Source organism: Myodes glareolus, chromosome 20 (genome assembly GCF_982192425.1).
Source record: "Myodes glareolus chromosome 20, mMyoGla1.1, whole genome shotgun sequence".
Taxonomy (NCBI): Eukaryota; Metazoa; Chordata; class Mammalia; order Rodentia; family Cricetidae; genus Myodes; species Myodes glareolus.
Genome location: NC_142045.1, coordinates 62,775,633 through 62,802,200, shown reverse-complemented (window position 1 = coordinate 62,802,200; position 26,568 = coordinate 62,775,633). Strand labels below are relative to the sequence as shown.

Below are 26,568 nucleotides of genomic sequence, written 5' to 3'. Positions count from 1 at the left end.
AAGCTCATAGAACATGTAGTTATCCTTTTAACACAGCCAACTTCAAGTTCAAATGACTTAGAGAAGACTTAGCAGCTATAAAAGACTTCTGGTAGTGTTTTGTTGCAAAAAGAGACGTTCTTTTAGAATTCTGATGTAAGCATTTTTTATCACTTACAATTCAGATGACAGGTTATTAAAAAAACATTTTGAATTAAAGATGATGCTCAATAATAAAAATATCCCTTTGCACCTTAGAAAAGAGCATTGGAAGACTTTTATTGTTGATCAGATTGAAATGCAATGCTAGCTACTTGAAAGCTGGGGTTCACCTCAAATGATGCTTTGCAGCATTTTAGTTTGATGGCTTTATTAGATTTAGAACAAAATTTTATTATACAAAATATTATTAAACAGTTACTATTGTAAAAGCTTAAAACAATGCCTCTTAATATAGTAAGGGTGTCATTGTGGCTCTAAAATACATAAACATATACACTATATACTTTCATATGTTTTTTATGATCGTGTCATCCAGTTTCCAATTAATTTTTTAAAACTTGCAAGCAAATTAGATCACTGTGATTCTCAGTAAGATACAGAATATTATACCTGGAAAAGACAGGGAGACATGGTATAGTTTTGCCTCCTCTCTTGCCCCACAGATTCTGGAAACTGGACTATTAAATCACTAATCTGTTGGTCATTATTATTCAAAGACACTTGCCTGCACAATATTTTTTAAGATTTTTTTTAAAAATAAATATGTGTATGAGTGTCTTCCCTGCTTGTTTGCCTATGTACCATGTTCATGTAGTGCCTATGAAGGACAGAAGAGGGCATTATATCCCTTGGAACTAGAGTTACAGATGGTTATGGGCCACCATCTGGGAGCTGGGGATTAAATGCTCCATCCTCTGCAAGAGCAGCCAGTGCCCTGAGCCATCTCTCCAGCCCTATGCTAAGTTTCAATATGATAGTCCAAGCAGTTAGCAACATTAAGTCTCTGATTTGAAGTAAGGAAGAGATGACTTTCTTGGGATCTTTAGGAAGAGGCCTTGCAGAGTACTGTCAACCAAAGGATTGTGTCAATTTAGCTTCAAACAAGACTCTAAAGGCCAATATTTTTCAATCTCTACTCTTTCTACATTCAAGGATACAATCTTAGCTTTTGAAACTATGGTGCGGGAGAATTGTCTGTATTCTGTCAATCATGTTTTAAATAAATGCTGATTGGCCAGGCAGGAAGTATATGTGGGAAAACCAAACAGGAAGTAAAAATGATGCAATGAGAACAGGAAAATTCTGGAAAGGAGGAAGTTGATTCCTCACAGTCCTGCCCAGACCACATAAGAAGCAAGATGTAATCACTCTGGCTGAGAAAGGTACCGAGCCATGTGGCTAACAAAGATAAGAATAATGGGTTGATATAAGCTACAAGAGCTAGTAAGAAGCCTGAGCTAATGGGTCAATCAGTTCTATAACTTATGGAGATCTCTGTGTAATTTTCTTTAGGGCTAAACAGCTGTGGGAACTGGGCAGGACAGAAAACCCCATGCTAGCTGGCCCTCATGTTACAGAACTATAGTTTATCTTTCTTTTGGTACACATTTTGAAATTTGTTCCATGATAAAACTCAAGATATGACTGAAATTGCTGAATGATACAAGTAATAGAGAAGAGTATAAGATCCGCTGTACATATTTGAACCACATTTGGTGGAACTTCTGCACTTGATAGTTTCTAAATATATAAAAACATTTAACTGTAAGTTTTTGTCAGTGAGAAACCAGCTTATACAAACTAATTACTATCTGAAGTTATAACAGGGTATATAAGGTACGCAGCTTATGACTTGCACAGTTATTGCTGGAGTGATCTTCCAGGATTCCTGGGAACTTTTTTATTATTCAGAAATATTATATATTACTTAGAAATAAATATTCTAAACAGAAATGCAAACATTAAAGGGGAACACTCCATACTGCAATACACAACATGCACCCATAACCACATGGAATCTGCTGTTAGAAAAAGGAAGGGAATCTTCTACTTTATGTTGTTATGAGAACTGACAGGAGGTTGGAAAATCTCAATGTATAAATGTAAAAAATAATGATGTAATATATGAACAGAATCAAGACATCTTTTTGGTTTCTACTTGTATAGTTCACAATCACAATTCTTTGCTTTTGTGGGAGAATTCTATAGAAACTCATCTTTAAGTAGGTTATTAAGGCATTTCAATATGAGAATTTAGACGTCCTGGCCAGACTATAAGAACAAAGTATCAGACATGACTCTTAATGTGCAATTTACAAGGTTATATTTTGTTTTTAAGAGTAAAACCTATTAAGGTAGCATTTTGATACTTTTCTTAGTGAGGATCAGAGAGTTAAGTCAGATAAGGCATGATAATGGAGCAAACCATAGCAGTCATGTGATATCTTGAAAAGCTACCATATTGTGTTGGAGAGATAACACAGCATTCAAGAGTAGGCACTTCTAGCAGACTTGAGTTTGTTTCCCTGCATGGACATCAGGAAATCTACAACAGCCAGTAACTCCATTTCCAGAGAATTTGATAGCCTTTTTGGCCTCTGAAAGCACTGTACTCATGTACACAAACCCACACTCATACAGACACATACATGTATAATTTTTAAATATATAAGTCATTAAAAAGGCAAGTGCATTTTCTATCTTTGTACAATAGTAAACCAGAAAAGAACTTTCAATGGTGGTAAGATTATAAATGCAAATTAATAGCATATTGTTCACTTATCACTGTCATCTTTCCTCATTGCATCCTCATCCTTTGGCTTCAGCTGAGGCTGGGAAACTTAAGCAAATCTTCAGGTTTCATGCCAGGAATTTGCAGAGGCAATGATAGACACTGGTATGGTTTTCTCCAAAGCATTTTCTGGTTGTCTATGCCACTTCTGATAATGGCATAAGTTTTATTGTTGACTTCTGACATGTTCCTTGACACAGACACTATTTTCTACATTTTTAAGATGCAAAAACCCAATAAAGTAATTTTGATGCTAAAATTGTGTACTTCATATTTTCTCAAAGCATAATGCATATTTGCATGTTTGATCAGGGATTTCTGGATAAGCATTTGCACATCCTAGACTAAAATTCAAGAACTTTTTGTTCCTCCTTTAGCCATCCCTGAAGGAAGAGATGCTGCTGAGTCAGCATGCTCTCTCCTAACTCTAAGCTGTAGCCTGTAATCTGTTCTCTACCCACAGGATGGCTTTTCCATGTTGTAGTTTGGCTGACCCCTACATGCACCTATTTCAACATGAGGTCCCAGCATGACCCACTTCCTGCCTATTCTCTCTCTCTCTCTCAGTTCATTTCTCAACCAAAATCTCAATTTTTCTTTTGGTGATCCTTCCATGAGCCATACATTTCATCCCTTCTGCTCAATTTCCAGCGCTTTGCTCTTCCTAGTAACTATTTTACATCACTACAATCCCTCATTTTTGAAGTTTATCTTCTCCTAATGAATGTAAAGTCCTAGGCGCCCTGTTCTGTATCTAATTACCCGGATACTAAATCTATTTTGGGTTGTCAGCCAATGGACAACTTTCTCTTCTTTAAAAGACACTCTCACTTGAATGTTGTAGACATAACAATGTAGTATTTGGGGAGAGCAATCTTACAGTTTATTCAACTCCACTCTTGTTATTTAGAGTTCATGTTCTTTTCTTTTGACTTTTCTTCATGACTCCCACTGGTGGTGGGGGTCCTTAAAAAGGATATATTATCTTTAGTTTTACACTACAGGAGCATGAAGAACCCTCACTGCCCAAAAGAGGTGTGGCTGGCCACCCAGAGAGAGGAGTTGAGGATAAATCTAGATCCAGACGATAACAATGTCCTATGGCTTGGCCTTGACTCTCTATATAATTTTTAAAGCAGTAGTAGGCCATATATTTACCTGGTTAGAGACTGAAAAACATTTTCATTAAACCATTAAATATTAATCTATGTGGTCTGGTGCCAGCGCCACCATTGCCACTCTGTGTGGGAAAATATTCCCTTCTCATTTTATCTTCTCTGGGTTATTCACAGACTTAATAAAAGGGAAGGGAATTTTGATAGCTATAAAGTATAAACTTACTCATAGTGAAATTCATTCTGCTCCAGAAATTTCTCCACAGTTGCAACATCTTCTGCTTTAACATGAAAGTCAACTGTAGTGAGAGGTTTCACTTGTGTAGCAGAATCTGGTTTCCAGAAATCAATCTGAACAGAAAGAAATATGAAATAAACATTTATAGTTCAATGACAAATTAGTATATGAAAGCATCTGAATGCTCTACTTCATAAAATTATCTTAAAACTTCCGAACTTCATGAAATCTCCTATAAATATCTAATTTGAATTAGAAAGAATCAACAAGTTTTATGCCAAAAAAAATGTCTACAAGGCTGGGGAGATGATTTTGTGTGTAAGAGTGTTTGCTGCATACGCATGAAGTCTGAGTTCAAATGCCCAGAACATATGCTACAAAACAAGCTGTGTTTTGGGAACTTCTTCAGCTAATAGCCTTTGAGCTCCCAGCCTACATTGAATGTGATCTCAAGTACTATAATACAGATGAAAAGTGTGCACGGCTCCCCCCCCTCCTTTTTTTTTCTCCTGGATTCTGTTCCAGTTCCCAATGCATGCAGAGTACTGCAGTTCACTATTCTTACTGTGAGCTTATCCCCAAATAAATAAACTTTTGTTATATTCTATTCCAGGCTATTGTTGAACTCTTTGATGCTACCACAATATGAGTGTAGCTGCACGTACCAAAAACACCAGTGTTTAGTGAGGAGCAGGGAGAGCAAAGATAGAAAGGTCCAAGGCTGGCTGCCAGTCTTGTTCCAGGTACAGTGAAAAACCCTGTCTCAAGGGAGTAAGGTAGAGAATGATAGATGAGATATCTGACATCCACCTCTGGCCTCTGTGTGCACAGATGGGTATATACAGCAGCAGCCAATCAAAGGTGCACATAAACCTTATACACATACACTGCATTATCACAAGCACACATACACACTCACACACAAATACATACAGACATATATGTAAAATTGAAACAATGATTAACAAAAAGCATGAAGAACATAATAGTTTCTCATAATACTAGTTTATTATAGTATTATCTAGCTGTCACTTTCTGTTTTCCAATTTTTGGGACACTTGCTTATTATATTATTATATATTATACTATATATTATTATATTTTAAATTATGATAATATTATGTATACAATATTATATATTGCTGTCTCTGTGATAATTGATAAAGCTGCTGGGTGATAGTAAGTCCACTACATAGCAAAAAGGTAGTAAAGAGAATTTGAGCTTCCCTCTCATCATCTTGGAACTTATTTCTGTGAAAGTCACAGTATTATGAGTACAAGAGCATCATCCCTATGTGTTCTCCAGAGTGCTCAGAAACAAAATACTCTTGAGTGATCTGTAGTATGCTGAGATTTCTATCTTATTTAATAACTGTTATTGGGACATATCTCATAATGGGTTTCAGGTTGGTGACACAATAGTGGGTTAATCAAATATGATTTTTGTTTTCTTGAGGAAAACTTTAGAGAAAAGTAGGAAATGATAGTGTGACTGACACAATTGATTATTCTAATGCTTTTATTCACGTATAAATCATCACAAATATTTATTTTCATGGAAAAATATCAAATAGGTTGATATTTTTATTTGATAACAAGTAGATTGTTGTACAGACGCTTTTCTATTTCTACTTTAAATTGAACAGAGGCCTGGAAGTCTGTGATAAATCTGACATTAGGTCTTGCCTTGCTACTGTGTCTCACTCAATACCTGGCTAGATGTTTGTAATCTAGACTCAGGGTAATATATGACTACTGCTGATACGTGGGGCCATTCTTGAGAAACTTGTAAGGACAGATTTAGTGGCTGTTCGCCTGAAACTGAAGAGGCAAGGTTTTAAGGCAACCAAGTTTCTGATGTGCTTGCATGGAATCTAGTCACTGTAGCTGGCCCTGATGAACTAGTACTGGATGGTGAGCCACTGTGAAGGCGATAGAGGATGCCAGGACAGAAGGACATGTGATTCCAATGAGAGGGATCTTAGAAAAAAAGTGTGAGTGTGAATATAACAGACAGTTAATTGGCTACTTTATCAGTAGGTAGGAGAGGATTGGTTAAAGAGTATAACTCAGAATTGAAGTAGGGAGGATGCAGATTGGAGCTAAAATGACAGTGGTGATGATATAAAGGTAGACCACAGCAAACACAGAGGAAGTAACACAGGTGAAATAACAAAGCCAGCACTATAAAGGGAAAAGCTGAGGATAGAAGAGAACACTAACTCTAACTTTGTGTTTCTGACCTGCCAATATCATCTTAGTTGTAGACACAGGGATTTAACATTGGTGACCTCAAAGTGTCTGTGGCCAACATTGACAGTGCTTGTCTCACGTGTAATTACTGTGACTTTTTAGTGTACTCAGGACCTCACTTCCAAGAACTATATCTTTTCTTTTCTTCCAAAATCATGAAAAGACAAATAAATGCTCCAAGTAGACAGGGGATGCCGCAAAAATTACTCAGGGAACATACTGAATATATGACCTTAGGAAATAACTTCTAGGTTTTAAACCCATTAGTCTCATAGGTGGAAGAATTTTGAAATGTGTGGTTTGTACCATTTCCTGGAGATTCCCTGTGGGTCACTCTTCAGCTATTCTTTGTGACAGTGGTTTATTAATGCTGCATTGACTGTGTTCCCGGCTCTGTGTCACCTCTCCCCCATGTTTACATGATGCTCACTGTACTTTCTAATGAGCTACTTTTCTTTCAGTCTTGATTCTGGGTACTTATCGAGATGTTAATTTTCTGCTCAGAACAACAAATGCCTGCTTGATATGTTTGAGGGTGGTTCTAACATAACCTCTCTTTCTGTTATCAACCTGTAAATTACATTTTCTGACTTTCTCACTTCTTACTCATTTTCCTAGCTCTGCTAAATATTGGAAAAATAGAAGTGTTTGTGTAACTTTTCTTGAACTTCTGCTGTAAGAATGATGGATTCTTGAAGAGGGATTATTATAATGTTGAACAACACTTACAGGCCTAATTTGAGGCTGTTAAATATTTTCAATTTGAAAGGCTAAATATAGAGCACAGTGTTAGAGTGCTTATGTACTCTAGGGAAATCTCTGGACTCCATCTGACACCTAGCCCTGCAAAACGAAACACTAGAACATTCCTTTTGACATACAGACAGTTAGTGTGGTTAACATCCACTAATGTGGACCACTGAGCACTGTGAGTGTGATGCAGACCTGCAGTCCTGGAGACAGACCCATTGCTTCTTCAGAACCAGGGAAACAGAAGTAACACTGTATTCTCACAGTGGTTACCAATTACCAAGTGGTTACAAATGATAACATAAGGAAGGAGGATGAATTTCAGGAGATAGACTTGTGAAGGAGAATTAAGGAAGTGAGGTGAGATATAAGATAAAAAAATATGAGAAATTGAGCTATATTGGTCAGTATTATAAAACTAAAACTGTAACATTATATTACAGAGCACTTAGTGACAGAGATCCACATGGAACATTTGTTGAGTTATAAATGACTATCTCTAAGTGGTAATCTTGTAAGACTATAAATCTAGTCAATCAGATGTGGGTAACTTGAGTCCCTACTAAAATACAGTACACAAAGGCAAGATAAACTGATGTAGCAATGTGAGATTCAGGCTGGGTATGTTGCTCAGGTGGGACAGTGCTTGCCTAGACCGAAAGTTCAGGATCTGGTCTCCAGTACCGCATAAAGCCATACATGAGTGTGAAGGCCTGTAATCTCAGTACTTAGAAGGTAAAAACTGGAAGACAAGAAATCCAAAGTTATCCTCTGCTACATAGCGTATTCAAGGTGAGTCTGGGCAACATGAGTTTCTTTCTTTCCTGTTAGATTCCTTGGAAGGTAAGTTTAGCAGATAAGAGCAAAACTATTGGTACTGGGGAATTAGAGTTTTCACAAATATGCACTGTTTGTTTCACACTGTGAGTGACTGGGAATCAAACAAGCAGGTCTCTGATTTATCTTGAGGATTTTTTTCTCACTTGAAAGTAAAGCAATTTCTACTGTAGGCCTAATTTAGACAGCAGGAAGGAACTTTTTGATATGTCAACAATAAAAGAGATAGTAATAATTTTACTTTATACATAGAAAAATATACTTAAAAGAGAATCCAAAGAAAACCCAGAGGACAGAGAGTGTCACTATAAATGCCTTGAGTGAAAGGACCAATTATAATGTGAGTGTAAGGGGTACAATAAAAGCCCCACTCTGCAATTACACATCACAAGACAGAAAATGCTGAAGCACACTGTGGCTCTGATGCTTCAATACATCCAGCTCTTGAAAGGACATGTTCAAAAGCTGGGAGGAAGGACACACTGACCAAGGATAAATTAAAAGACTAAGATGCTCCTTTGATGATCTTATCAGGAAGGCTACATCCCACAATCCACTGCACTAAGCAGAACTTAGACCTTTTGAAAATTTATGATGGAAATAAAGAAAAACATAAGGAAGAAGCATGTGACTTTCTGTGTTGAGCTGGAGTGTGCTGCCACAGCTGCGGGAAAGCTGGTGTATTTATGTCTCCTGTGACTTCCATCTTTCCCAAGACTTTTCAGCTTCCAAAGAGAACATTGAGGTTCACGGTAGATGAGGAGAGAAGTGATTATACTGTCATGGAAACTGTATTCAAAAGCTCAATCCAATGACACACTTATATTCCTATTAGAACTCTTACAACAACCCTCTTGGGAGACAATATTACTACCATCACAAATGAGGAAGTTGAGGTGCAGAGATGAGCACAAGATTAGCTACAAGTGGTTTATCCAGAAACTAAGCCTGGTGAATCTGAGACCAGCCCCTCTGCTTGACATAATGAAATGGAAGAATTTAGATGACTAAAACAGTGTGTTGGATAGCATTGCTATATTGAGGAATAAAAAAGGTCTAGGGGGTCACTGGGGGAGGGCAGAAATTCCTTGGGAAATAGATGAAGAAGAAATGGTAACCTCTGGGACCCAGAATTGATGCCAATAAGCTACAGACCCAACCTGAAACAGATGAACCATGAATGCTCAGGAAAAGGAAGAGTGATACCTGGGAGGCATCATGGGTTAAAGTCCCAGTTAATTTAATCTGATAATTGGAAGATTCAACTACTAGCCTTGTTCTCTGAAACATTTGATAAACTATCTCTCCTGATAAATAAGCCAGAAAGCTACACAGTGCTATCTTTAGATAATACCCAGCTTACATAAGATAGTTGAGCATACTTATCCTAAGGAGAGCAAGCTGATGAATCATTTTCCTTTTAAATGCCCTACATGGTACATTGGAGACTGATGATTAAAACGTATTAACTAAATGAACTATAATGAAGGTCTCTTTGTGCCCCTTATTTACTCAACATTTTCTTCACCCATGAAAAGCATAAATCAAGAAGATATGCTCGGGACACTGGAGAGGTGGCTCAGAGGTGAAGAGAACTGGGTGCTCCTCCAGACAACCTGGGTCTGATTCCCAGTACCCAGATGGTGATTCACAACCATTTGTAACTCCAGTCCTAGAGGATCTAACCTTGTTAAAAGAATTTCAATATGTTGGAAACAGGCTATAAATGTAAATTTTGAAAGGCAAGTCTAAAATCCCAAATTTATATTAAGGTGAGCACTGAAAAGAGAGGACTACTTGCTTGAGGGTAATTTGTGTGACAAAAAAAATGATTCATATTGGACCCAAGTTTAGTATAAGTAGAGTGTGTTCTAGTATCCCTGAGGTGTGGAAAGGTATGTTAGACCAGAGTAATAAATGTCTGTTATTCAATGAAGGCAAGCGATAGTCCTATAGTATATATCCATCAAGGTACTCCTGGAGGCCCACCGCCAATTATGAAAGATAAACTTTCAAAACAAAATAGGAAGATTGAACTGTCTCCAGAGGTGACCCAAATGCTCCAGACTCTGTAAGCTAATAAAAGGAAAGGTGATAGAAAAGCAAAGATGAAAAACCTTAGCGCTAACTGGCATCTGACTCAGTTGCTTCTAACGAGTCCAAGTTAGAAGGAAGGCACCTCCATCTGGATAGATTACAGAAAACCAACAGGGTGGTTTGTAAAGTGTTCCTATTGTCCCTAGAAGCAATTACTAATCAACGCTAGCAAGTCAGGATGCCACTTCCTAGCAGAAAATTCTAGATTTGAAAGAAAGGCTGGAGTAGATGACTGTGTTCTCTTTCAACTCAAGCTTCACATTTTATGATTATGACAATTTCTGCCCTTTTTACACCATTTCTCCACGTCTACCTTAAAAGTGAAAACAGAAATAATACACTTAGATGATACATAAATAAATAGATGGATGGGTGGATGAACAGATAGATACAAGTGTGGACTGGCGGATGGACAGGCAGACGGACACCTAAGAGCTAGGACATTGTTTTGCCTCACATTCTCAAGAATAAATAACATTGACCCAGATGGTACTACTTGTACTCAGAAGTAGATTTCTGTCACACTATACACAGAAGAAAAAAATGTAAATTCTAATCTCATGATATTTTTTGAGTAGCATGATTTTATTTTTTTAAACCAAAAGATTAATATGGAAATCACTTGTGAGTTTTACCTTCTTTTTCTCTCTCAATTAAGGCTACCACAGTCAAGGCCAGGGAAACTCAAGTTCTGTGATTAGAAATGAGAGAAAATCAAAGGGAAATATGACACATGGTTTACGGAAATGAATTTGAAGTTGGAAAAAAGCCTGGTTTTTCAGTCATTTCCAAATTGGTCATTTTTCTCCTTTGACTTGGAAGGGAAGTGACTTGCATGTTAGATGTTCTATGACCTTCAGGACAGAGCCTACTTATTGAACTGTCATTGCCAGCTCTTCTAAAAGGTTGGTTGGATTTATAACACATCAGGGCTTGCTACAATCTAATTTAAGCAGCAAAAGAAAGCACTGTGGCATTAAGTACTTTTCAAGTTTATGTCTTGCATATAAAATTTCTGCAGTAATATTTCCTGTCATTGCTCTTTGGTAGAAACAACGTAAATCAGGCTTTAAAGTTAGTGTAAAGCAGAGAACTGTCACTTTACCTGCTTGCTGTTGGCCAGCTCCTGAATTAAATTGATATGATCTTCATCAGGTACACTGACACGGAACACCTGATTGCTAAATGGTGAAAATAATGAATAGAAACTTAAATTTCAGCAATGTGTCTGAAATTATCAAACTTGCTTTGTAAGGAAGGATGAATTTACCCATCAAAGTCCTCCGGAGCAGGTTGAGCCAGAGCCACACTCACCAGAGCCAGTAGCAGCAACATTGTATCTGATAAAGACTCCTCCGCAGCAGGATCCCACCTGCTTTTATAATCCAGAGTGTTCTTTCTGTTCTCCAGGTTAAAAAAGGGGGGGCACTGTCAGATCTTGATTAGTAATTTTCCTGGCACAGTTACTTTGGTAGGCATATAAAGTCTAAGAAGTTATCTTTCTCAACACCTGTAGAAAGAGCAAATCATCTCACGTTCCAGTTTGCACAGAACTAGTTTGTATAGGTCTAGTTTGCACGTTAAACCTAGAACCATTGGGAGGGATTAAATAAAATCTATTTTGTAGTCTTTTCATTTTCATTTTGAAATAAGATTTACATACAGTAAATCAGGTATATTAAAGTATGTTTAATGGGATTTGGCAAATCTATAATCTCGCAAAGGCAGAAGACATTTTCTAGCTTAAGAAATTTCATTAGCACCTTGTCTTATATATTTTAAAACTTCCTTCAAGAAATTACTATTGAAGTTTTTAGCTATATATTAATTTTGTCTATTCAAACTTTATGTAAATGAGACTATATTTACCATGTGCATTCCTTTATATAACAACTTCTTTTGTTTTTGAGATTAATCATCTTTTAATATTCATGTCTTTCTACATACAATCACCATTTCACTCTGAGCATACTCCAATTTTTCTAGTTGCTTTTATCATCTGTAACTTTGTGCTACTATAAATAACACTTGAACAAACATTTTGCACAAGTCTTTTTCTTGACATATACTTCCATTTGGGTGAAATTGATGAATAATAATTTGGATGCAGGCTTACCATGATCCTACCAAGCATTTTCCGCAGTGTTTACATGTCTTTAAACTTTGGCTAGTTGCTTTAAATTCTCTACATTTGTCATCTTTCATTCTGCTAATTCTAGTAACTGTGAAATGACTTCAAAATGATTGTAGGTTGCATCTTCCCAATAACTGAAAATGCTCAAGACCCTTTCATGTGTTTACTGACAATTTATGAATCTAGTTTTGTTAAGTATCTACTGAACTATTTTGAAAAGAAATTCATTGCTTGCTTTTTTCTCTTCATTTTTTGTCAGGACTTCTTTATAAATCTTGAATATATATGTACTTTAAAACATTTTTTATTTGTGAGTGTGCACATACAGCTGTGTGTGTGTATGTGTTTGTGTGTGTAGGACTTCTTTATACAGCTTAGACACATTTTTAAAAATGTTATTTGTGTATATGTGTGCACATATATTTGCATGTGGTAATGTATATGAGTTTGGAGGATAACTTTCAGGAGTCTTTCCTCTTCTTTCACTGTGGGTTAGAATGATTAACGACCGGGCATTAGGCTACAGCAGCTCCTGAATTAAATTGATATGATCTTCATCAGGTACACTGACACAGAACACCTGATTGCTAAATGGTGAAAATAATGAATAGAAACTTAAATTTCAGAAATGTGTCTGAAATTACCAAAAGAATGAATTTACCCATCAAAGTCCTCGGGAGAAGGTTGAGCCAGGGCACACATACCAGAGCCAGTAGCAGCAACATTGTATCTGATTAAGGTGATTTTTATCTTCTGAGTCATCTAATGGGCCCTGAAGACAGGTTTGTTTGTTGGAAATCTATGCTGCAAATATTTCTTGCTGGACTAGAGTTTACATTTTCATTAATGTTTTCTTTAGAGATATAGAAGTTTTATGTTTTCTTAAAGTTTCATTTGTTTCCAGTTTTTATAATTAGAGTCTGTTTACCCTTTTCTCAAAGAGATTATTGTCTATCCCAGGATCTCAACCACATTCCCCTGTTTTCTTACAGAAGCTTTGCCATTTTAGTTTTTTTGTATAGTGTTAACTAATTTTTAAATATTTGGGTATTCAGTAGATCCAGTTTTCTTTCCTTGCTGAATTACTTTGGATTCTTTGTCAAAATGTATTATCCATGCATGTCATGAGGCCATTTCTGAACTTCCAGTTATTCTCCATGAACCTTTTGGTCTAATGTAAAATACTACTACAGTGTCTTGGTTACTATTTCTTTTTTTTTCACTTTTATATTAGCTTATTATGTTGCTTTATAAATAATACCGTCCAAAATTTCCACCTTCTCCTTTCCTCCCATTTCCCTTTCACTCCCCTACTCCCTCCCCCTCCAGTCCTAAGAGAGGAAAGGGTCTCCTGCCCTGTGGAAAGTCCAAGGCCCTTCCCCCTCCATCCAGGCCTAGGAAGGTGTGCATCCAAAAACACTAGGATCCCAAAAAGCCAGTACATGCAGTAGAATCAAATCCCAGTGCCATTATTATTGGCTTCTCAGTCAGTCCCCATTATCAACCACATTCAGAGAGTCTGGTTTAATCACATGCTCGTTCAGCCCCAGTTCAGCTGGCCTTGGCGATCTCCCACTGAGATCATCCACCATCTCAGTGGGTGGATGAACCCTTTGCGGTCCTGACTTCCTTGTTCATGTTCTCCCTCCTTCTGCTCTTCATTTGGACCTTGGGAGCGCAGTCCATTGCTCCAATGTGGGTCTCTGTTTCTATCTCCAGCCATCGCCAGATGAAGGTTCTATGGTGATATTCAAAATATTCATCAGTGTGGCTATGGGACAAGGTCAGTTCAGACACCCTCTCCTCTACTGCCCAAGGACCTAGCTGGGAACATCCCCTCAGACACCTGGGAACACCTCTGGAGCCAAGTCTCGTGCCAACCTTAAGATGGCTCCCTTAATTAAGATATCTTCTTCTCTGCTCCCATAGCCGCCCTTCCTCCATCTCAACCATCTCACTCCCACAAGCTCTCCCCAATCATCCCCTTCTCCCTTCTCTCTCTTTTTCTCCTGTTCCCCCACTCTACCCCCCACCCCTATGCTTCCAACTTTTCCCCGGCAATCTTGTCTTCTTCCAATTTTCAGGAGGATCTATATATGCATTTCTTTGGGTTCACCTTATTATTTAGCTTCTCTAAAATCAAAAACATCAATGATAACCTATGATGGAGAGTTTTGTTCTTTAAAAAATAATGTTTGGGTGACGTGATCACTAGTCCAGGCAGAGACAGCTAGAGCGGTACAGATTCCCTGCAGTGAGCGCCAGAGCTGGCAGGAGCGTGTTCTGGACAGGCTAGTACCATGCGGCAGGGAGAGTCAGGCGGGCGGGTGACCAGGTGGTGGATAAAAGGCTTACAGGACATAGTAAATAGACATAAGGATAAACATAAAGGTAAACATTTATTACTTAAAGAAGAGACAGAGAGACAGAGAGACATGGAGACATAGAGGAGACATGTGTGCACACACCAAGAAAGGGAACAGAAAAGGGAGTTAAGATGGCGATGGGAGGTCAGAAGTCGCTGGGAGTGGGCGTGGCTTACCCCTTAAAGGGACCAGACCAAAAGAATAACAGAGAGGATGTGGAGTAAGGGGAACACTCATCCATTGCTGGTGGGAATGCAAACTTGGGCAGTCACTTTGGAAATCAGCGTGGCGGTTTCTCAGGAAACTGGGAGCCAACCTACCTCAGGATCCAGCAATTCCACTCTTGGGAATATACCCAAAAGATGCCCTATTGTACTACAAAAGCATTTATTCAACCACGTTCATAGCAGCACTATTTGTAATAGCCACAACATGGAAACAACCTAGGTGCTCCTCAATGAAAGAATGGATAAAGAAAGTGTGGCACATATACACATTAGAGTTCTACTCAGCAGTAAAAAAACAATGACATCTTGAATTTTGCATGCAAATGGATGGAAATAGAAAACACTATGCTGAGTGAGATAACCCAGACCCCAAAAGATGAATACAGTATATACTCACTCATTAGTGGATTCTAGCCATAAACAAAGGCCATTGAGCCACTAACTTGTAATCCTAGAGAAGCTAAATAAGAAGGTGAACCCAAAGAAAAACATATATAGATCCTCCTGGAAATTGGTTACTATTTCTTAAAGCACGCCTTAAGATCAAGCAGTAGAATCTTAATTTTTTGTTTGTTTGTTTTTTGAGACAGGGTTTGTATGTGTAACAGCACTGGCTATCCTGGAACTCTCTTTGAGAACATGTTGGACTCAAACTCACAAAGATCTGCTTGCTTCTGCCTCCCGAATGCTGGAATTAAAAGTGTGTGCTCCACCACACATGGAGAAATCTGTTCACTCATAATATTGTGTTTGTTGTGGTAAGAACTTTACATTTACATATATATTTTAATTTTCATGAAAAACTTTACTTTCACTGGGATTTGCACCAGATGTATATACAAATTTGAGGATAAATTATATTGTTATACTGGGTCTTTTAAAAGTAATGCTTGCCTGATTTTTTTTTGGCAATCCACAAACTAGCTAGTTACCCTGGATAGTCCCAAGCATTTTGGCGGAAGACATGAAACTGAAGTCAGAAGCAAAGGAGTTCATTATTCATGGTTTCGCATGAAACACAAGAGTTTAATTTTTATCAGTTTTATTTCTTCTTGGTGGGATTGAAATCTTGTATGGACCAGCTAGCTCATGTAGATCTGTACCTTGTGTCACAAGGGAAGGCTACTGAATTTAGAAAACCATCTCATGAAGTGGATGTTTGCAAATTCAGGCAAGCTTTATTCCAAAGAAGTTTTATTATCCTGGTATCAAATAGGCCTTTCCTTGTGTTGGAGTAAGGGCAAAGAAAGAACATAACGTCTCCATTTTATGCTTTTCAAAATACAGGGACAGTGCAAATAAAGCTGTCTTAAAAATGGGGAAATAGTATGACTCACAGTGAATCGGATCTTAACAATTCTAAGTTGTTCTTACCTTCTTTAATGGACCTTCCCATTAATATGTCACTTGCTTAAATACTTCAGTTAATCTGATTTAAGAGAACTGGAATTAAATACATTTAGCCGGTCTAACATGGCATGAACTAGGCCTAATATTGATGGAATTTCATGTAATATAATGAAGTTGGTCTGTAGCACTGATATCAGGGCTTCATGCCCAAGGTATTGGATCCAATGAGTAGAAAAATTTGCCTTCAAAACTTGACAGATTTCTGAAGTTTCAGTATTGACTGCTTTAATTCTCATTCATTCTGACTAAAAGAAGATCCATTAAGGTAGAACAAACTCTATGACAACCTGTAATAGGAAAGTCTAGGTCACTTTGGTGGTTCACAACAACATAGTTCAAAGAGTAGGAGCTGATCTTATTGTCTTCCAGGGCATAGATATTCAATATACTGTATGCATAAATTATTTAGGACCCAGTAAATAGTATCATTTGTTTGTTGCTTTTCTCTTCAGTCTTTCTTAAGGAGGACTGAAATGTAAATATTTATCTTTAATATCTTTTATATTTTTTAATGAGTACAAGCCAGTTGTCCTTTGTTTGATTATTTCCTTATTTCTCCTGATTTCATTAAGAATTTATAAACATCTAAATCTCAATTGCATGGTATTCCGAATATGAAGGCATAAATGATTCATTTACCTTTGCAGATAAAACTAAGTAGTAAGTTGAAATTTTAGGCTGCTTTGATTTTGACAAGTTGGTTTGAGATAGTCCCTTCTGTCTGCTATCTTGCAGAATTTTGCTTTTATCTATGTACTTTAGTTATTTCATTTTGGATCTTGGTAGAATCTTTCTGAACCTTTTCTTCTCCCTTAGATTGCAGTCTTCCAGACAGATTAAACTGGGTCACATTAAATTGGTTCTTATTCAGTATTTTGATGATTTTATTTCTTATTACATTTATACATTTAGTGTGTGTGTACATGTGCATGTGTCCATTCCATAGTATCTTAGGGTTATTATTGCTATAACAAAACACCATGACACTTCCACATTGTAATCCATCTTCGAAGGAAGACAAGACAGGAACTCAAACAAAGCATGAATCTGGAGGCAGAAGATGTTTCTAGAGGCAGTGGAGGGATACTGATTACTAACTTCCCTTGACTTTCTCAGTCTGCATTCTCATACAACCAGGACCACTGTTCAGGGATGGCACCACTCACTATGGGCTGACCTTTCCCCATCAATCACCAATTAAGGAAATTAAGAAAATCTCATAGGCTTGCCTACAGTCTGATTTTATGGAGGCACCTTTCCAATCTAGACTCCTTCTTTTCAGATGACCTTAGCTTATGTCAAGTTGACATAAAACTAGCTAGTACATGTGGCTTGTGTGTAGATGTCAAAAGAAAAATTGAGGAAGCTGGTTCTCTTCTTCCCAAATGTGGATCTCACAGGCTCTGGACTTTATTCATCCTAATTTATATTTTTAGTAGGTACAGACTTCTTTGTTGATTAGAAATAAAAAGAAATAATAACAATCTGACATCCACAAAATTCCAATAACTTTAGTACTGTTGAAATGAGACATTATAGGGAGATTACAATTAAGGTGGGTAGTCTTTTTATAGGAAGTTCAAATGATTTTCCTTTTGGTTGATAGGAATGATACTTTCCAGAATCCCCTCTTATCTTTATAAATATATAGAAAGTCACATGAAAAAATTAGAAATATCTCAAATCATAATCTTGCTCCAGCTATGTCTACACTCTTAGAGTTGATAGTTTCTGTTGAAAGAGTCTTCTTAGAACTCTCTCTCTCTTTCTTTCTCTCTCTCTCAATGTGTGTGTGTATCTATTTCTCTCTGTTTCTCTGTCTTTTTCATTCCTTCTTTCTTTCCTTACCCCAATCCCTCCCTCTATGTTCTTCATTTTAGACATGATCCACTATGTACCCAGCTTGGCTTCAAGTTCACTCACAGCCTCCTCCTGTCTCAGCCTCCATCGGGTTGGGTTTACAGGTGTAAGCCACCATCATACCCAACTTATATGATGTCATTTTGATTATCATTCCCATATCACACATTGTGCTCTGGTTCCCACATAAATGGTAAATGATATGATTTATTCTTTAATCATGAATCTACTCTGAAATATCTTAAACCAACATATTATGCATATGAATTTTATCCTACTGCAGAATTTTCCAAATTCTGATTTCACCCAGTTCTATTCAGATCTTGAGAAGTCTTCTCTGGGTGTCATTATTTCTCAAATGAATTTTAAACTTAATAGGTCAATGTTTTTACTACAAGGAAAGTTGGGAGAGTTAAAATCTACTTCCAATTTTGCTAATGGGAGGATTTCATGCTTCGTAGGGTAATTTATTTGGAGAATTCTCTAAATTCAGATAATGAGGTTAGATTCAAAAGGCTCAGAATCATAAATATTCACTTAGGAAGGACACGATCATCTATGTCTGACTTCTACTTTGAACTGTGAAAATATTTGAGAGTTTACCTCAAATTAGTAATTCATAAATCTAAGTAGAGGGAAGTTAGGTTCCGTAATTTTTCATAGATACTGACATTTTGTTTCCTGTTTTATGTTTATATTTTAAATATTAATCACCAGTAAAAATACTGGTGATTAATAAAGCAAAAGGCACCATTGTGTCTTTCTGTGTTTTTTGTATTTGTTTGAGATTTTAGAGTATCTAAAAATTGTTCTATGGTGTTATAATTCACCTATATAATCTTTAAGTATGTGGAAATTTTTCCATAAACACATTCCATAATACAAAAAGGTTTCTGAGGTCAAGTATGTTTGCTTTAAGCTAAAATAAACAAGCTCCTTTTTGAGCAATTTCTCAGGGTCTGTAAATCACCATAAGTGGAATTTGGCATGCAGTGTTTCCAGAACACATTTCCCAGCTGTGCCTGCGGTTGACTGAGTAGAGTTAAACCAAGGACTTCAACCCAATTCTACATTCCCATGCATCTGGATATGGATCAACTTCTTCATAAGCAGTGCTTTGGCCACAGTTTGGGAATAACTAGACTGAGTTCATGAGTTGGAATTATAACTACCTTACCTTAAGGTTTGGTACTGTGAATTTCTAATCTTTTTAATTAATTAATTTTTTTTTATTTGACAACTTTGTGAACACGTATATATTCTGGTTACTATTTACCCAACTCTTTCTTATTTACCACCTACCCAATAAACTCACATCTCTCCCTCCCAGTTCTTTACCCAGATTCTTCATTTTGGGTTTTGATTTCTGAGAGATTTACTTAAACCAGTAACATTCATGGTAATTGGAAATACCTCTTGAAGCCTGGTGGAGTCACCAGAGGGCGCATTTCTCAAGGAAATAATTCCCACTTTCCCTAAATCTATCAGTAAAAAATATCTCACTGAATCTATCAGCAGTGGCAAGTACAGCCTTTGATCATCCCTCCATCCATTTCTGACCTCTGATAGTGCTTTCTTGTGCAGAGCTAGTGCAAGCAATCACAGTTGCTTTAAGTTCAAAGTTGTGTCTTTCATTTTCCATCTCTTCTTCCTATTGCCTAGCTCTTACACTAGCTCATCCACTGCATCTTAAAGGGGATGTTATAAATGTCTTCTTTAGCTTTGAGCACTAACCTCTCACTCTTTAGTGTTGCTTGCAGACGTGTATCTGCATTCACCACTATTCACCAAATTCCACATCTGAAGAACTGTTGCAACCCCAGCAGTCCATCATCTCTAGTGCGTCCCCTCTAACCTCCTTCCCCAACTCATGGCTTTAACCAAGACCCCAACTCCAGCAGGCACTTCCTGAAAACCCATAGACCATTCTAACCAAGAGTGCTGTTAGGCTAACTAGAGATCTTGACCTCTTTCTCCATTCTTCCAATTCATATCACTAGTCCTAATCCCAGCTCTGCAGCAGAACATCTGCTGTAGACTCTTTCACCCTCTGCACCCATCGCCAGTAGATTACACAGATCTTTTCCTCCTTAAAGTCTTCCCCAACCCATGATATTGTCCCAGATCACAACTCCAGCAGGCACTCAACCCACAGCCTAGTCTGCTAAGGGAAACAACTAGCTGCAATCTTCTCTTCTCCTTCTATTCCCAGTTCTGTATCAGATCTTCTGCTATTGCCTCTCCTCTTTCTTTGTACCAATTCCCATGGTACTACCTAAGCAGGTATTGGGGGAATACACTGATTTCCTCACTCCTTTGAACTTCCTCCATGCCCCCATCCATACCTAGCCCTAAGTATATGTTCCCAATACCCAGAAACAGATTTTACCTGGAACTCCGAGTAGCCACATGCATCAGGATCCCAAAAGAATTTTCTACAAGACTACATGCTGCCGCCACACTCCTCTAAGAACCAGAAAGGAAGCAGAAACCAAGAAAAAGAATGCGTACCAAAAAAGACAAGACCAGATATCAGCAGCTAGAATAATAACTTTCTCAATTTCAAATGCCTAGACTCTGGCATAAAATTAAAATAACAACATCCGGAACAATATGTCTCCAACAGAGCCCAGCAACCCTACCATAGCAAGGCCTGAATATTCCAACATAGGTGAGACACAAGAAAAAAGACCTTTTAACAGCCTTTATGAATGTGATAGACATTTCCCTTAAAAAATCTATAAAAACAAAAATAAACAGTGAAATGAAATAAAAATGACTATTTAAAGCCTAAAAGTGGAAATAGAATAAACAAAGAAAACCCAAAATCAAGAGAAATCTGGAAGGAAAAAAACTTAGAACTAAAACAGGAACCTCAGAGACAAGTTTTGTGAACAGAATACAGAGAATCTCAGACACTGAAAACACTACAGAAGAAAGGAATACACTGGCCAAAGAACGTGTTAAATCAAAAAACTGCTAGAATTATAACATCCAGAAAATCGGGTACACTATAAGAATAATATAAGAATAATATTAATAGAGGAAGGAGGAAAAAACACAGATCAAAGGCACAGAAAACTTTTTCAAGAAAATCATAGAAGAAAATTCTCTAACATAAAGACGGAGGTGCCTATCAAATTACAAGAAAGCACACAGAACACTAAACATACTAAACCAGAAAAGAAATTCTTCTTTCCACATAATAATCAGCAAACTAAACATAAATAATAAACAGGAACTATTAAAATCTGCAAGGGAAGAACACCAAGTATATATAAAGTCAGATCTATCAGGTTTAGACCTGACTTCTCAGGCAGTTATAATTTCAGATTTTAAGAGACCACATATGTCAGCCCAGACTACTGTATTCAATAAAATTTGCAATTAACATAGATGCCAAAAGTAAGACATTCCATGATAATGCCAAATTTAAGCAATATTTCTACACATCTAGCCCTAAAGAAGGTGCTAAAAGGAAAACTCCAACGTAGAGCTTAACTACAACCAAGAAAACACAGGGCACAAATACGCCCCTGACCAGACCAAGTCAAAAGAAGGAAGTCTCTCTCTCTCACATACACACACACCACCACCACCACCACCACCACCACCACTACCACCACCAACAACAACAACAAAATAGCGTGAATCAACTATCATTGGTCACTAATATGATCACACCAGTGACCTCAATTTCCAAATAAAAGATGGACGTGAAAACAGGATCCACATGTAAGAATCACCTTAACATTAAGGATAGATATCACCACAGGGTAAAGGGTTGGAAGAAGCTATTCCAAGCAAATGGACCTAGCAAGTAGAAGTAGCCATTTTAATATCTGACAAAATAGATGTCAAACGCAAATGGTGTAGGTGGTCCTTCTGTCTTTGTGTTGCTTTCATTGATTAACAAAGAAACTGCTTTGGGTCTGTTGACAGGGCAGAACTTAGGTAGGCAGGGAGGACAGAACTGAATGCTGGGACAAAGAAGGGCCATGGATCTGCCAGAGATAGTTGCTGGGAATTTTACTTGGTAAGCCACTGCCATGTGGTGATACACAGATTAATAGAAAGGGCTAAATTAATATGTAAGAGTTAGCCAATAAGAAACTAAAGCTAATGTGCCAAGCAGTGATTTAATTAATACAGTTTCTGTGTGGTTATTTTGGGGCTAAGCTAGCCCTGTGGCTGGGAAAAACAAGCCTGTAACACCCAAACTAATCAGAAGAAATAGGGAAGGGCAGTACATATTCATCAAAAAAAATATACCAAAAAGACACCGCAATTCTCAATGTCTATGTACCAAACACAATGACACCCAGATTTGTAAAAGGAATACTGCTACAACTTGCCCCCATAGCAATCATGGCACTATAGTACCAGTATGCACACTTTCAACAGCTTTAAAGATTTCTGGTCAGTCAAAGTTGGTTTCTGAGTCCTGCAACCAAATTGTGTGATGTCTACAGCAATGGGGTCTTATTGTATAGTTAAGGTTGGAAGTCAAAATTAATAACAATAGCATTAGTAGTTGTGGGAGAAGTGACTGAAACTTTCCTGACAACTAACTCATGGGGATGTTATGAGAGAGAGAGAGAGAGAGAGAGAGATTCATTCAATAAGTTCTGTAAGTTCTGTGATTCTAGAGAATCTTAATACAGGTATGCAATATGGCGTTTTTGATAGATATATATTATGAGATGGTTAAGTCAAGACATGTAATATGTGAATTATTTCATGGAGCATTTTGTTTTGCAGTGATGTTGAAGGAAAGCTGGAGAGGATGAGGAAGGAAGTCCTGGAGAAAGCTACCCCAAAATTACTAAAGGAAGATGAACCTCATAGCCCAGCACTTTGGAAACAGATTTTCTTGCTCACTAGTCAACTACTGTTCTCAGGAAAGGAATTTTCCCTCTTTCTTTAATTTTTTTCTTACATTTTTGAGACTTTCATATAATTACATCATTTCTCCCTTACTTTTTCTCTCTTATTTGTATAAATATAACCTCACCTCATACAGTGTTACTTCTATGTATATTTTCAGGATTGACCCTTTGATATTGGATAGCCAATTGCTGTGATTTTCCCTGGAGAAGATGATTTCTCCTATTATAAGTTTTCCTTAGTCACCTGTTATTTTTTGTGTAGGGTTGAGGCCTCATGGACTATGACACATCTACTTTGGCATGTCTACTGGTGATTTACTTATTCAGCTCATATTTGTATAGTCATATTGATGAGGTTAGGGGTGCATATTCTGAAATAACAACAGGTGCAATCTCACAGCAGACTCCATGATTTTCTGCTCTTACAATTTTTCTGCCCTCTCTTTTGCAGTGTTCTGTGTTAGGTGTGGGAGTGTTTTGTAGATGCATCCTTTGGGAATGGGTGTCACAACTCAATAAACTATTTTTAGTTTTATTTCTAACTACGTGTTCCTGGTACAGTTGATTATCTTAGAACCCAAGAACCTAGAGATGTCAGTATGTGGACTCCAACCCCATCTCTATGCCCAAAACAAGAACACTTAAAATGCACTCCTTTAACAATATTTATGTGCATAATATGGTGATATAAATTTATTGATTTATTGTCACAATGATTTGTAGTAAAACATGTGAACTATTTTTCCTGTACAACTAAAGCATTGTGTCTTTTGGTAGGCATTTGAATAATGGTAGACATTCAAATAAGAATAAACAGAATAAGAAATTTTCTCAGTCTGCTTCACAATCTCTATTTTATACAATCCTAATTCTTTCAGAGGCAATAGATATATTTCTGTCAAACAAGTCAATATAAACTGAGAGCATAAACATGGAAATTCATATTGGTGTTCTCATGTGGAAGTAGTTTACCTTTTATTATCAATTTCAGGTATCTTTGGTAGCATTTTGGAGAAACAGTTGTTGAGGGAGGCTGGTTGTTGTTGCCTGGCAGATCATTGTTTTCTGGCTGCTCAGACCCAAAATAATTACACAGAAACTATATTATTTGCAACACTATTTGGCCAATAGCTTAAGTGTATTTCTGGCTTACTCTTATATCTTAATTTAACACATCTCCATTAATCTGTGCATCACCACAAGGTCATGGCCTCCCAGCAAAGTTTTAGCATATCTGTCTCTGACAGTGACTCTATGACTTCTCTCTATCTCTGCCTCCTTTCACCCAGAATTCAGTTTAGTTCACCCCCATATCTATTCCCTGCACAGACCCCAAACAGTTTCTTTATTAACCAATGATATTCACAGCATACAGAGGGGAGTGGAATCCCACATCACCTCCTCTTTTCTGTTTAAATGAAAAGGAAGGTTTTAATTTTAGCATAATAAAATTACTATTACAAAACAAGTATCAAGCAAAAATTACAGCTACAACATTTATATCTACTTTATCTCTTATCATACTAAGGAAAACCATAACTATCAGTTCTTCAACTCCATCAAAGACTCTAGAAGGATATAATATTATCTAAGTAAACAGGAAGTGCATTGTAAGAAACTTTCAAAGGTCTAGAATTGACAAAGACATCTCACTGCCTGGACACTCAGCCAAAGTTTTCCTGTACTATTTGGGCATCCATCTTTAGCCTATAGGTTCATAGTATGTAGCAGACTTTTCCACAAAGCAGGAAATATCAAAGACAGTTTTCCCTATGTTGGCAATTTGACAGTCACTTTCTTTTGTGTCCTGCAGAATGTCTAGCAGACTGTTTTATAAAGCAGGAACCCCAAAAGACAGTCTCACCTTTAGGCAAGGTCAACAGTCATTTCTCTGTGGGTTCTGTATGTCCAATTCATCAAGTAGTCCAGGTAAGAGTTTCTTGCCCAAATGGCTAACCAACTCCTTAAGGAGCCTCTTCAATGCCCATCTTCCTCTTGAAGTAGATTGGTACTGCCAGGAGCAGATGAGTCTCATTGTCATGAAAAGTCCTAAGATCTTAAAACATTTTAAATGCCATATTCTGTAGGTCTTTGAAAGACTTGAAGAATATCTATCTAACTGAAATATATCTCTCTATATCTAGAAAATCTAACTAGCATGACTACAAGTTTGACTATTATACATCACTTTCAAACTGTATTTCTTAATTATATATTATATTTTAAATGAACTGCACAAATACAATACCTCAATCAAGAGAAGAAATATGTATACACAGTATAACAAAATTGACCTTAAATTATATCAATAAACCAAGATCTATACAAATGCAAATCTTTATAGATTATCCCTCTTTAAATGTTAAGAAACATTTACAAACAATATTTTGGAATTTGGGCATAGTTCTCTCTCTCCAAACTGCTTCCTAATGTTTATTGGGTGAAATAATTTTTTGAGGGGCTTTCAAGGCAGCCTTTAAAAGAATCTTAGTCCATCAAACCACATTAGCCTGGAATAAATTCACAGGTTCTTATCCTCTGTGAAAACAAAAGCAGAACCTCTTTTCCAAAGAGATAAATTCTTAGACCCAAACTTTGGAATCAAGGTACTTTTAATATACTATCATAGGTTTAGCATAGCAGCCCTTTCAATGTAATGTCTCTTTGTTCTTAGCTCATTCATTGTCAAAAAATTCAAAGAAAACACAATAATATGCATAATCCAGTCTCTGGGTATTCTCCATCTTTATGTGGCTTATTTTCCTTTACTCCTTTTATCTATGACTGTCTGGTTTTTTAAAAAATAATTTACATGTTTTTCAACTCTCTATACTCTTTTTATTCTCTCTCCCAAGCCTATGTACATTTATCCAACACTGTGACCCATTGGGAGATCTTTTCCTCTGGATTTGTTTTTATTGCATATCTGTAATAATTTTCTGACCAAAATCACTTCTTAAAATGCTAAGCCCTTCTTATGAAATTAAGCTGTGGCATTACTAAGGTATGTACAGTAGAACATGAGATTCTTAATCTCAGGGTCATAGTTTTGTGCCCCGTGTTGGGCACAAATTTGTTGGAGGAGGCTGATTGTTGGTTTCTAGTAGCTCAGACCCAAAATAATCCCACAGAAAGTATATTATTTGAAATACTATTTGGTCAATAGGTTAAGCATATTCCTGGCTAGCTCTTATATTTTTTATATCTTAATTTAACCCATCTCCACTAATCTGTAAACCACCATGAGGTCAGGCCTACTAGTAAAGATTCAGCATGTCTGTCTCCAGCAGCAGCTCCATGGTTTCTCTCTGACTCTGCCTCCTTTCTCCCAGCTTACAGTTTAGATTTCTCTATGTACCATCCTTTCCTTTCTTCTCCTCTCGCTACTTTTCTTCCCCACTCTGTCTCTGTCTCTCTGTCTCTTCCTTTTTAAGGCAGAATGTCCTGCAGACCAGTTGGCACTCAACATGCTATATAGCCAAGAAAGCCTTGAATGTCTGATCCTCTTTCCTCCATCTTAATAGTGCCAGGTTTATAGATCTGTGTCACTATGTCCAGTTTATATGGTGTTGGGAATCAAATTTAGGGTTTCATGTGTAGGAAGCAAGCATTTTACCAA

The 26,568-nt window shown here is 37.1% G+C and overlaps 1 protein-coding gene across 1 annotated transcript in view; it reads right to left on the bottom strand.

Moving 5' to 3' along the window:
* The window catches only part of Cpb1 (carboxypeptidase B1), a 30,079-nt gene extending 18,590 nt beyond the window's left edge, over positions 1 to 11,489 (bottom strand). The window contains exons 1-3 of the mRNA XM_048452616.3: positions 11,334 to 11,489; positions 11,169 to 11,244; positions 4,115 to 4,239 (exon numbers count right to left, since the gene is read on the bottom strand). Of these exons, the coding sequence (XP_048308573.1) occupies positions 4,115 to 4,239; positions 11,169 to 11,244; positions 11,334 to 11,398 (266 nt within the window). The 5' untranslated portion in view covers positions 11,399 to 11,489. The remainder of the gene's footprint in view (positions 1 to 4,114; positions 4,240 to 11,168; positions 11,245 to 11,333) is intronic.
* Positions 11,490 to 26,568: the final 15,079 nt, after the last annotated feature.